At 25.7% G+C, this 13,438-nt stretch overlaps 1 protein-coding gene across 5 annotated transcripts; it reads left to right on the top strand.

Annotated features, from left to right (window-relative positions):
- Positions 1–1,750: 1,750 nt before the first annotated feature.
- Positions 1,751–11,276, top strand: LOC112603344 (GTPase-activating protein and VPS9 domain-containing protein 1). Of its 5 annotated transcripts, none has more exons than XM_025351869.1 (25): positions 1,751–1,840; positions 2,637–2,762; positions 2,911–3,087; positions 3,139–3,371; positions 3,500–3,667; positions 4,582–4,798; positions 4,874–5,233; positions 5,307–5,475; positions 6,144–6,434; positions 6,514–6,672; positions 6,734–6,886; positions 7,165–7,325; positions 7,399–7,508; positions 7,615–7,694; positions 7,778–8,067; positions 8,145–8,491; positions 8,557–8,642; positions 8,744–8,991; positions 9,557–9,699; positions 9,784–9,897; positions 9,964–10,175; positions 10,325–10,439; positions 10,518–10,590; positions 10,653–10,856; positions 10,934–11,065. In XM_025351869.1, the coding sequence occupies exons 2-25, from the start codon at positions 2,652–2,654 to the stop codon at positions 11,063–11,065; spliced, it is 4,353 nt and encodes a 1,450-aa protein (XP_025207654.1). In that variant the 5' UTR covers positions 1,751–1,840; positions 2,637–2,651. The 5 variants fall into 5 exon arrangements, with proteins under 5 accessions (XP_025207654.1, XP_025207651.1, XP_025207652.1 ...); XM_025351866.1 differs by having other exon boundaries at positions 1,760–1,896; XM_025351867.1 differs by having other exon boundaries at positions 1,760–1,896; positions 2,574–2,762.
- Positions 11,277–13,438: the final 2,162 nt, after the last annotated feature.

Genomic DNA, 13,438 nt, shown 5'->3' with positions numbered 1-13,438 from the left:
TCATATGATCAAAACCCTGTACATTTGTATAGTTGGATTATCTGGGAGAGGAAATTATATATATATTTGCCCTTCACGAAATTGTCAGGGGGAAATTTCCCCCTTTCCCTCCACAATTATGTCACTGGATATCTTAATATAATTTGTTATACATATTAGGCACATTCATAGTAGCTGAAAACTCTTTGAACGATAATAATTATCCTTATTCCTTGTTCAATATTTACTATAGAGTAAATCAAAACTATATTATTACGTGTATAATTTGATCATCAACATTAAATAAAAGTAAAATAAATTAAATTTGAAAACTTTAAGTTACAAAGTTCGCAATCAAATCCTTCACGTTTTTTTGAATTGTTTCAAAAACATATCACATATCAATAATTATTTTCCCATTTAAACTTTCCAAGAAATTAACAGTGTCATTATTAATGTTGACAGTATTTATACATACGTTACACTCAATGAATTATCTGGTAAATCCATTAAAAAAAAAATTCAATTACGCGAGTTAATTCGAATGTGGTTAGTAAAATGTCGCAAGGGAAATAAAATATAGACAAATGGGTACTGCTTTGCTATTTATTTGACGTCGAATTTAGTGTCGCTATATATTGAATGTATTAAATTTGTTGAATTGAGTGATACATCATTGTACATACGAAAAATTATTTTGAGCGGAAACGGACTGTCAGTCTATTATATCATCTAAAATTATTTTATAGTATGTTTTTTTTTTTTATGCAGCTAATAAAGTAATTTATTTTACTTTTAGAATTACGATAGCTTGATACAATTTTCCCCGAAAATATTACGTTTATTATATCATCAGTATTTAATTATTAAAACAATATACATTTTTTATACTATATTATATTTACTTAAACTATTCAAAACGTAATAACATATTACATCATTGTATGAAAGTAAAAAATAATTTCACAGTATAAATAGATTAATACCTTAAATCAACCAAAAATGTCATTGCGTATAATAACAATTATTGTAACATTCATAATAATGTAATGTACGTAAAAGCTTTTAGTTCTCACAAATAATGTTATTAAATTATAAAAAAATAATTAACATCGTCTTTTTTCATTAAAATAAGTAATTTCGTCGAAATTCCAACATAAAATGTATATATAAAACATTTGCCTAATGTGTTTCATACAAATATAACTAATGAGAACGACTTTTGTGGGAATATTTTTATTACATTTTCGAGAATGTTTATCTAACGAATAATTTTTTTTCAACATTTATTGGAAAAAAACTTTAAAAAGCTAAAAAAAAAAATTGTTATGTTTACGTAAAGCTATAAATAACTCTAAAACATTAGAAATGTTCAAGTGTTGTGAAAACCATACCGTTTATAGAAAATAGTAATAAAAATATTTTGGGGAAATTTTGATTATTCACGGACTACGGTTAAATATTCGCTATCGTAAAAATTTGATACTAAATTCGGTTCTGTAGTAAGTACAAGTAATTTAACGTATATTCTCCTTTGAACAAAGAATAAAAAACGAACGTTGTAAACTTGTAATTATAAAAAAAAAAAGTGGTGATTAATTAGGTAAGTACCTACTAATTAGTAATAATTGTTATTCTACGGTTGGAATAGGTACTTAGTCTTAGAATACGCCTGTCGGCTAACCGCCACTAGATGGCGCCACGCGGTCGAATAGCCCGTCCGTCTTAACATTACGGCTATATTATAGATAACGCGACGCGCAGTCCATTCATTATTTTTACAATTCAATTCTGTGCGTACGACCGTCAGTCTAACAACAATAATAATGGTATCGCACGTTATCTGCATCCTTCATTAGCAGTAAGTTTGAAGTTATACCAGCAGCAGCAGCTGCAGATGTAGCCCGTGAGACTTGAGTAAGAAGTGTTTTAAACTTTCGAGTATTAGCCATGGTATTGCGTTTTTCGTCCCACTTCCACCGCTTTCCATTTGTAACGTGTTTGATTTTTTTTCACTACTTCTTTATCAGTATTCAGCACCGTGAAATATCGGTCGTCAAGAGTCGAGTTGACGCTATCGTCTGTTTCGACATTTTACTTTATTTACCTAGTTTTTTAATCACATGTTTTCGTTTTCATTCGCAAATCGTAGTGTTTAATCGAAAACGATCCCGATCTGCCATGTAGTTCAATCCACAAATCGAAGAAGATACGTTTTATGAACGGCATCGGGACCAACTACTTATTTATTATTATTACTATTGGAGTTTTCTTTGTAATTTTTTGATTGATCAGAATGATTATTATTGAATACCTGTTGTTGTAAAATAATTATGTTTTAATTGTCTTCAGTTCATGACCGAAGAAGTAATAATGATAAAACAAATAACAATGACACTAAACAAACACATATGTTCAATGTTTGACATTGTAGAATTTAATATAATTAGTCAAATATTTTAATCTACCCCTTCCCTTCGTTAATTGTTATGTACTGATTAACACCGTCTATCTATGGGACTTGGGATTAATTCTTGTCGAATGAAAATCATAAATCTATGACTACAATTAATTGAGATAATCTCCTTTAATAGACTACACAATTTGGTGACCAATGAAATTAATTAATCAAGTATGTGATTCCATTTTGTGAATAGAAAACCAGAGCAATTATGGAAGAACAAACGTTATTGCAAGATCTAATGGAATTGGCCACGCACATGCGACAAGAACGACTTTTCACTCAATACGAATTGAACAATTTGCAGACATTGAATGAACAGGTAAATGTTTATAAAATATTCAATCTTGCTGGGTTATAATTGTTATTGTATTAAGATTTACACGGTTACATTTTGTTTCATTGTTTAACTGACCTATTTTGAACAACCAATTTTGATTTTTAATTGAAGAAAATATTTTTATTAACAGGTGATTAGTGTATCAAATAGATTGGCCCAAGAAGCGTGGATAACAACTCAACAACGAATTAATCTTAATAAATTAGTCTTGTCAAATCCTGATTGTACGCCTGCTGATTGTTGTGAGATTGCTCAACACTTAGACGATGCACATTTTGTTGAAGTTCATGAATCAATCGGCTACGATGTAAGTCTGTATTCATAAAATAAATAACAAATTAATAAATTTTGTTTATAGAATGCACAAGGGTTTGGTGTTCTTGTGCAAAAGTTGCGTATAAATCCAAAACTACTAGCAAGCTGTTTAGCTGCTGGAGATCGATTATTTACTAACAAAATGCCAGAGGTTGTCAATTGTACTTTGTCTGGAGTGTTTGGATCTTGTTTGATGGCCGAGGATAATGTTTTAATATTAAAATTACTCAGACACTTGGCTGTGTTACAATTAATACCTGCAGATAACCCTTGCAGGTTTGCCCTTTTGATTGAATAGAATATGTACAATTGTATAATGTGTGTATTATGTATAATATTATAACACTTATGTTATGATGAAAATTAAAAATAAAGAAATAATAATAGACGTTTAAATATTTTAGGATATTAAGTCATGGATCATGTGCTTTTTCAAGATTGTATTCAGCATTCCACGGGAGTTTATTTTCTGCAAAATTATTTTTGACTGCTGCCTTTCATGACCCCATTATGGAGTTGTTAAAAGACGAAGAAAAGTACCTAGATATTGATCCAGATAAAGCTCAAATGAGGTAAATAAATTACCAACTATATTATTATTTATTAGTGTTTACAAATAAAATATATTGACATTTAATTATTAGATTTAATTTTGCAAGCAAATTTAAAGTATGTATTCTCTATTCAAATTAAGTAAACAACTAGGTAACTGACTTATCAGAAGTGTAGCTTAACTTTACAGTAGCCATACAGATGATTATTTGAGGATAGGGGAGCTTAAGGTCAGCATGAGGTGAAATGGCATCCCAGGCCAAACTTTCAACTTGCACCTTTTTCATATAATTGCCATGATACTGTGACAAAATATTTGTTCATGGACAAAAATTCAGAAAATCAATATGTATACTTAACTTATATACTCATTTCATTAAAAAAAAAAAATTCTACGAAAACATGATTAAATATAGTGTATAGAATATAGATACATAAAAAAAATATTTTTCAACTTATAATTAATTGAAATGTAGTATATCAAACTTAAAATTTTTCGTTATATCCATAATTATTTCTTAAATACAGTATCATAAAAATATTTATTTTTAGACTTTGTTTCACTTGTCCATTAATACTGCATCATTTTTAAAATCATTAGCCTTATTTTAATTTACATTTTTGAGTTTCAGATTAAAAAATTACAATATAATATAGTATTTCTGTAAAATAATATGGTAAAAAAATTATTAACAATTTATTGTAATTCATTAAATAAAAGTCATTTATTATCTTATGTCTAATCATAATATTCTTTTTCTATTTAATTAGAAAATATTAAATAAACATATAGTAATAGGTAGATTTATCCAATTATGTTTTAATAAAATGTATTATAATAATTTGTTATAATTTATTTTATGAAATAAAATTAAATATCTAAATAATGTTTTTGATAATTATTTATCATACATAAATTAACTTAAAATTTTAGATTTTCTCATCTTAGAACGTGCAACCGTGAAAGTCCGGATTATAATTCAAAACTACAACATTATAGAAAGTCTATTGTAGAGCAATTGGTAGCAATTGCTTCAAAATTTATTAATAGCCTCAATGAAAATCTTTACTGTTTTCCGAGTTCAGTGTGTTGGCTTGTAAGACAAATTCATACACTATTAACTGCTGGAAGTACTTTGACTGAAAAACAAGTATTATATTTGATTTTATTTTTCATATTATTTACTTGAATGTATAGTTGCTAATGTATTTATATTTTATTTTAGATCTATGGCATTTGTGTAAATTTGATTTTTACATATTTTATTTGCCCAGCAATCGTAAATCCTGAACCACATGGAATCACTGATGCTGATATTACTCAAATTGCTCGTTATAATCTCATACAAGTAGCTAATATTATTCAAATGTTGGCTATGTACAAATATGAACCAATTGATAATAAAGTTCAAGATTTGTATCAACATTTTAATAAGGATTGCATTTCTAGCTTGATGGAAGCTCTATTAAAAACATCATCAAGAAATTCTTTGAATGATGAAAATTTAACTGTTAATTCTAATGTTAAGTTGGAAAACTTAGTTCGATCCGTTGCATTATTTACTGAGGAGGAACTTCAAACTTTTGTAAGTATTTCAAATGAACTATTGCTATAAACATTTAAAAAAAATATTTAACTAAAAATTTACATTTTTTTAGGTAAATTTCCTAAATGTGGTTTCCAATGATGGAACATTGAGCGAATCAGATAAAAAAGAATTGGCTGATTTATTGATGAATATGCCAATAATGTGGCCTGATAATAATTCAAACGATAAATTTCAATTACCCACAGAACAGAAAAGGCTAGGGATTCTTAGTAAGACTGGTAAGAAATTTATTTTATCATTTTTATACACATATTAAAATATAAAAGAGATATAAATATATGCAGAAGTATATCAATTCTCAATAAGATATATTATTTAAAAATATATATATATATCCATAATTAATGTACTACAAATTCTTGTTTATGAGTTTTCTCCCCTGTTTTCTCTGTCGAGTCAGTCTATTTTAAGAAATATAAATTATGTACATGCACAATAAGAATACTATATAATATTATATACATATGCTAAAGAAATCATAACAGTTTTAGAAATTAAATTTATTTTTATAAATAATAATAATTTAATAAAAACATGTTAAAAGTATTTTTGTGTAAATTTGAACAAAATTTACTAATCCACAGTTGCTGGTGAGTGGTGACACCAATTTTGCGCATTATCAAGAGTTTATTTTTTTTTTAATTAATGCAGATAATTAAAATACACATACTAATAAATTAGGTATTACTATTAATTCTTTTTCAAGAAAAAGTTTTATCTTAATTAATTAATTAATATTCACTCTTAATTTTATTTTATTACTACGAACTGTTACTCACATCACAGCTTATGACTTTATAACTAAACTTATATTATTTGATATTTTTTAAATTTTATTAGTCATTGTTATTATTGAATAAATAAATACTATTATTTTATATTTTAGCTGCTTCATCTCTTGGAAAAGTATTACCAAATACAAACATTCTAAATTTTTCTAATTCAGAAGGTTTTAATGATGATGATGAGAAATTTAAAAAAGATTTTGATCAAAAAGTCCTAATTGTTCCTTTTGAGAATACACTAAACTCTGGAATTGGTTTATTACCTGAGCATAAGGTTTTAGAAATTGAAAAATCAAATCTCATAGAAGTTGGCGAACAAAACAATAAACTGTATGAAATTGTGAAAAAAAAGGAAAAACCTCTACATTCTGTATCTCACGAAGGTTCAATTGGTAAGAAATAATAAATAATAATAAATTAACAGTTTTTATTAATATTAAAAATTATTTTATTTTTACATTCTTTTTTAAGTTGACACTGGGAACACAAGTGATTATTTAGAAGTTGTCTCAGAGGCTGCATCAAATCATAGTGTTCCGTCATCTGTGGAACTTGATCAGGATCAAAATGATAATTTATCAGACATGATTTCTGCAAATGTATCAGGACGAGGAACACCAAATATATCAGGTTAATTTTGTTTGTTTTTATTTAAAAAAAATTCTTAAATTATATTTATATTATGAATTAGGGCGTGATACACCATCATCACAAGTTACAGAAAATGAAGATATAGTTAATGGTCCTCCAACACCATCTGCTCGTATAAATCCATCGGCAAAACAATGTAAATTTGATCTAGATGATAAATTTGGTAAATTTGAAATAAAATCTAAAATGCAAGGTAAATATATTTTTAATAAATACTTAAATACTTTTTAATTATTTTATTAGAATTGAAATATAAGTTATACACTTTCAAATCCACAATTCATAGTATTTAAAAATAACAGAAATATATTTGTAATATTTAGGAAAATAATATTTTCTTATTTTATAAAACTAAATTTAAATTATTAAAAAACTATTTAGTTTAAACATTTTTACTCAAATATTTGAGTTGAGAGTATATTAAATAATGAATTCCAATCTTGATGGTGTATTACTTTTTAAAATGTTAAGGAATGGGACGTGATGAAACCGCATCATCCATGGTATCGGACACATGGAGTATGGATGTTTTAGCAAGTGATAATGAAATACTCGATCAGTCTGATAGATCTCAAATTAATGTTCAACTTCCACCACCGCCACAATCACAAGCTATTTCTAATAATCAACAAGTTAATAGTTTTTATCTATTTTAAATGTTTTCTGTTTTAAATTGATTAATAACTAAAATATAATTAAAATTAGATATTAGACATTATTGAAACTGCATCTGAAGCATGGAGTACAGATGTTTTTGCTTCTGACACTGATAGATTGGCTGAAGTTGATACAGATGACACAGCTAGTGTTGCAAGGTAAAGATTTTAACTTCATTACTTTAATTTTTACCATAGCATTAATTATTAATTACATTATTTCTCATCGTGATGTTAAATTTAACATGTTTGGTTGTAATTTTAGATCAGACGATATGTTAAGATATGAATTAGAAAGCCGAGGTGATATGGATGGAACTGATGATTCTTCAAATTATCATTACTGTAAGATTAAGTTTAAATTTTGGCTTATTTCATACTTAAATTTACTGTTGTTGTATTGAATTAATTTTAATATTTATTTCTAGCACCAAATGTATTTAGACCTATAGTAGAAATACCACAAGAGAATATTTTACGGTCAGAAAATGTTTCGTCATTTAACAATAGAGTACAAAGACGAAAGGTGTCTGACAGTAGTGCTGAATCAAATACTAACAAATTTATTGGTTCCCCTGATGATGTTCCATTAACTAGAACTGAAACAGGATTAAATGTATCTAGATCCACTTTTTCTATGGCATCAACTTCTAATGAACAAACACCTTCTGGACCACCCAAACTCTCTCATAGACCACAACCGTCATCAAGTCAAGAAGTAATTCCTATTTTCAAAATTGTTTATATTAAACTTATTATTTTTTAAAGTACTGATACTTTGATTACTGTGCTTAGGCTTCAGTTGATGATGGTGATACAAATATGGGTTTACATATGAGTTCATGTAGTTTAGCATCTACTAGTAGTAGTAGTGGCAGCAGTCTGGGAGCTAAACCCAAACCTATGTTAATGAATGGTTCAGTTTTAACAATGAAAACTAATAACAATACAGTGGCAGTTAATACAAAAATGGGAAATAGTGGAAATTTAATTTCGAAAAGTATTAGTTTTGATAAGACAGCAGAACGTGGTGATAGAGAAGGATATGATGATGATAGTAAAAATAAAAGAGGATTTTTCAAAAATTTCAAAATTTCTTTTAAAAATCGTCGAGGAAAATGGTACAGAAATGATGAATTAGGGTAAATTTGAAAATACATTATAATATATGCTAAAATGTGAATATTGATATTGTTATTATTTATAGTTATGATCCATTACAAGGCTGTAGTAATAGTGGTGGAAATGAATTAATATTAAATAATAATTTATCAGAAAATGTTCTCCTTGATGGTTTGTATATTTTTATTTTATTTTAACTCTATTATGTAGATAACATTTTTTTCCTTTCAAAAATTTACTCATTTTGATATTTATATTTACTGTTGAAGCAGAATCTTCTGAAGACATATTGGCCAAATACCGTAAAAAGCCCAATAATATATTGAATACCAATGAAAAAAATTCTAGTCAAAAATCAGGAACTGCTAAAAACGATGAAGATTCTGTGTCAGAGTTAAACCAAAACATTGATTTTGAAAAATACTCATTTGATGATGCCAAAAAGAAATTGCGACTTGTACTGAGTACTGTTGATATACAATATGTACCCTGGTGTAATGAAACCGAGTCTAAACCTATGGTAAAATTATATAAAATATTAATACAGTAAAACCTCTGAATAGTGGACACTCACAGAACCGATAAGATTGTCCACTATTGAGAGATATTTGCTATTGGGAAAAATTAATAAAATAATATGTATGTATTTATGTCTGAAAATTTAAATTTTATTGAATTTTTAAACAATATCTTACTTTAGGTTTATCATTACATAATTTATTATAATTATTTAGATGTAATAAAACATATTAAACAAAATTACTTTTCATACATTATCGTATTCATTAAATTACGATTTAGATAAATGTCTATCGGTAAAATAGAAATACATAGCACATATTGTATTGTATACACAATAAGTTCATATTTCTTGGATAGCTGTCCATTATTTAGATATATTTAAACACTTTAGACTACCCAAACCTATCTGCTATTTAGAGGAGCATTATCTATTATTTTCAACGGGATTATGCTGAGATTGAAAATTTTGTTTGTTAAGAGAGGTTTCACTGTATTACAAAATAAATGCGTTAGGATTTTACTTCAAATAATAAGTTATTGTAAAAATGATATGTTTTAAATAGTTAAATACATGGCGAGATAAGGATAATGAAATTGTTGGTTTGTTGCAATATCAACTGGCAGAAGCTACTAATCTTAATGATCATTTTATATCAGCTAGACTCCACGAAACAATTAGGTGTATGAAGATGTTTGATACACACAGGTAAGACATATTAAAACTTATCTCCGAAAAATGATTGATTATATTTTAGAGCACATACTAAATACTTGATGTATTGTTCATTAGTTGTCAAAAATTAATTAGTGCATTGAAAGAAGACTATAAATCCAGAGCTCCCTATATTACATATCTTGTAAAATGTAGAAAAACATTATTAACTAGTATAGCCCAGTTAAACAGGTATTTGAACATTAAATTCTATTTTTGAATGTGTGCATTTTTTACTTTTATGAATTTGTTTTTAAGATTGTTGGAACAAATCAAATGTGATCGTGAAGTGTGCCATCAATTTTTGATTACAAAATGTGTGCAGATATTTTTAGAACAAAACAATCAATTAGTTTTGGAGTTTATTGATGAATTCGAACAAAGCAAGTTAGCTGATGAAAAAAATCAACATCTAAATAGATTTTTGTCAACACTTGAAATTGAAATAAAACGCAACAATATTTGGAAAAGTAATTTATTTCTTTAGTCTATTAAATTATAAAATAGTTTTTTTCTTGTTCTCGATAGTGTATAATAATATAAATTTATTGAATAATAAACTTCATAATGATTTTTTCATTAATATCATTACATTAACTCTTGTTATTAAATGTTGTAGATGCAAGTTTTGACCAAATTGATGATGCCAAATTGACAATTGAACGAGCAATTATTAGTAGAGTGTACACATTAGCAATGTACCCTAATGGTGATGCAGACATTTGTAGAGATCAGTAAGAGAAATTTTTTTGTTATTATTTTATTACTATTCAATAAATATTAAATAACAATGTTATGTTACATAATTTTAGAGTTTTACGAGAACATATGTCTAATTTGTCAAAGAATTTAGTACCTACACACAATGATTTACGTATTCCTAAAGTATGAAGTAAATTATTTTAAAAATAATAACTGAAAATTAAAAGTACAATGAACTGTTTTAGAAATTTCATTTTGAATGCCCTTGGCCTTCTGCTCAAGCTGAGATTTCAGCAATTTCAGCGTATAAGACACCAAAAGACAAATTGCAATGTGTATTTCGATGCACTACAACCCTTTTAAATCTGATGTCAATGGCTGGTGAACATGGAAATATGCATCCAGCTGCCGATGATATAGTTCCAGTTCTCGTTTATGTTCTAATAAAAGTAATAACAGTTGAAATAATTATTAAATAATACCAAGGTATTTTTTTTTTAAACATGGTGTATTCTGTCACTTTTAGGCAAATCCCCCTTCACTGTTATCAACTGTTCAGTATATAAATAGTTTTTATGGTGATCGTTTGGAAGGCGAAGAACATTATTGGTGGATACAATTTTGTGCTGCGATTGAATTCATTAAAACAATGAACTAAAAATAAATTATTTTGAGGTTTGTATGTGTGGTTATATTATATATATTTATAAATATATATTGTATAAATACACATTTTATATATTTTATGTGTATTTTTTATTTTTTTTATCTGTCGTCTATAGTTAGTTAAAATCTCGGTATTTTAATTAATAAGTGTCCAGTTATGTAAAGAAAAAGAATACCAATATCTCACATTTGATTTGTCATTTTATTCTAATAATATTCTCATAACTATTTGTACTAATTTATCTAATTATATTACTATTTTAATATTACTTCAATGTCTAAATCATATATATATAATATGTATAATTATAGTTTATAAAATATTATGTTTTATAGTCAATACTTATTATTTTTCATGTGCATAATTAATTGCCTCCTTTACTGTTATTATATTAATTTTATAAATCATAATGTTTGTTTAATTTTACTGAAATTATTATTGTATACAAATTTTATTTAATATTATAAAATCATAAAAAATATAATATATATATTTTAAAATCCTTTAATTAAATATTATTGCTATACAACAAAAAGAAAATATTATTAATTCTATTATACTAATAAATATATTATATAAATAATACTTGTTTTATTATATATATATTTTTTTAACTTATCTATTAAAAGCTAGTGGTTAAGTAAGTTATTTTTCTGAATATATTTTGATGAGAAATAAAATATTCCAATTAATTATACAACATACAAAAAAAAAAAAACCAAATTAATTTTATTGCCTCGTGTTACCATAAAAATTGAATGATTTAAACGTTTTCTTTTTGATTTATTAATGAAAATATAAGACTTAAATTTAATTCAGATTTTGTAATGAAAGTTGTTTGACAGGTACTCAATGATAACAAAACATACAAGTATGTTTAAATGGTATAGTATTAATTACTGTAATTAAAATGTAGTGATATTTATGTATTTTTAAACAACTTATATTTAAACCATTTAAATCAACTATCTAAATATTAAGTTTTGAAAGTGTGTATTTAAGTATTATCAGTAACTTAACTTATTATTTTAGCATTTATAATATAATGTAAATCTTCTGTTTATTATTTTGATTATTTGTATATTATCCAAAGCTAGTAAAGAATAACATATTTGATTTGACGCAATATCTAATATGTAAAAATATGAATAAAACAGAAATTGTGAAATTAATCTAGATGGTGAATGCAAATGGTAGATAACTGCCAATTAACTGGTGATGACAATGATGGCAATAGAACAAAATCTGTTCAACAAAAAGTATTGAGAGTTATTTAAAGTTGTTGGGAACATTGTAATATAGTTTAGCTATTCAATTGATGGTAAAAAAACTAAATCACTTAAAAAATAATAATAAAAAAAAAAATCTGATTGTTAAAGTGGGAATATATTATATCACTATTAGATTTTGAATGGAGCAATAAACATATCGGTTATACGATGTTGTGTGTGCGACATGCATTTGTCTTTACTTTTTGAAACAGTAAATATGTTTTAATTTTCAGCTATGAGGGTAATTACTGTAAGTTGATATTTTAGGAAGGTCGGCATTGAAAAAATGTCCACTACTATTAAAAATAAAATTCTTGTATAAAAATTCAAAAAATTATTTAATATCTAGCCAATGTTAACATGAATATTCTGGGAAAATTTCAATTCTCTAGAATTATTAATTTTTAAATTATGACAAAAAAAAAAGAAAATTAACTTTCACAACAATTATTTTTTTTTGTAAAATTTGACTTTTTTTATTGATTTATTTTTATTTTCTTAAAGTTAAAATTTTTACGATTTTACAAAAGTTCATCAAAAATGCAATATAAGATTTCAAATAAGTTTGTTGGCAACTCAAGAACAAATAAAAATAATGACAAGATACATGAAATTTTGACTAGATATTTAAATCATAGATAATATATATATGATTTTATACATATTATACTATATAATATTACCTATGGTATATAATAATTCTATTAATATTTTTTGAACATAATATAATTTTCTCAATAATAACTAATAAGGTATTTTTGAGTGTTCTATCGATGTTTGAAAATGTTAATGTGTCGTGATTTAAGTAGAAAAATGCTTTGTTTTTCAACTTAGATACATTTTCTGAAATTATCTAATTGATAGTTTTGGAAGGTTAGGACTAAAAATTTCCACTGCATTTTAAAATAATGGAATAAACGTTATAATTTACATTTTTATGCACAACTAGATTTTGACTAAATCGATTTTCTTATTTTGTTGTAATCTAATAACTGTAACTATTTGAATTTTTCAACGATTATTAGTTAAGTTATTTTCTGTACATGGAATAATTTAAAAAATATTTAGACTGTTTCAAGTTTCAGAGCTATTT

The sequence above is a fragment of the Melanaphis sacchari genome, unplaced genomic scaffold (assembly GCF_002803265.2).
Source record: "Melanaphis sacchari strain LSU unplaced genomic scaffold, SCAv2.0 Contig106_pilon_pilon, whole genome shotgun sequence".
Lineage (NCBI taxonomy): Eukaryota > Metazoa > Arthropoda > Insecta > Hemiptera > Aphididae > Melanaphis > Melanaphis sacchari.
This window is presented reverse-complemented; position numbering and strand designations above follow the sequence as displayed.

Bases quoted from the DNA above. Each gene is read 5' to 3' on its own strand.
- LOC112603344 (XM_025351865.1), top strand. The intron at 8,068-8,144 runs GTAATTCCTATT...TACTGTGCTTAG, and splicing joins AACCGTCATCAAGTCAAGAA to GCTTCAGTTGATGATGGTGA. The intron at 10,440-10,517 runs GTAAGAGAAATT...ACATAATTTTAG, and splicing joins GCAGACATTTGTAGAGATCA to AGTTTTACGAGAACATATGT.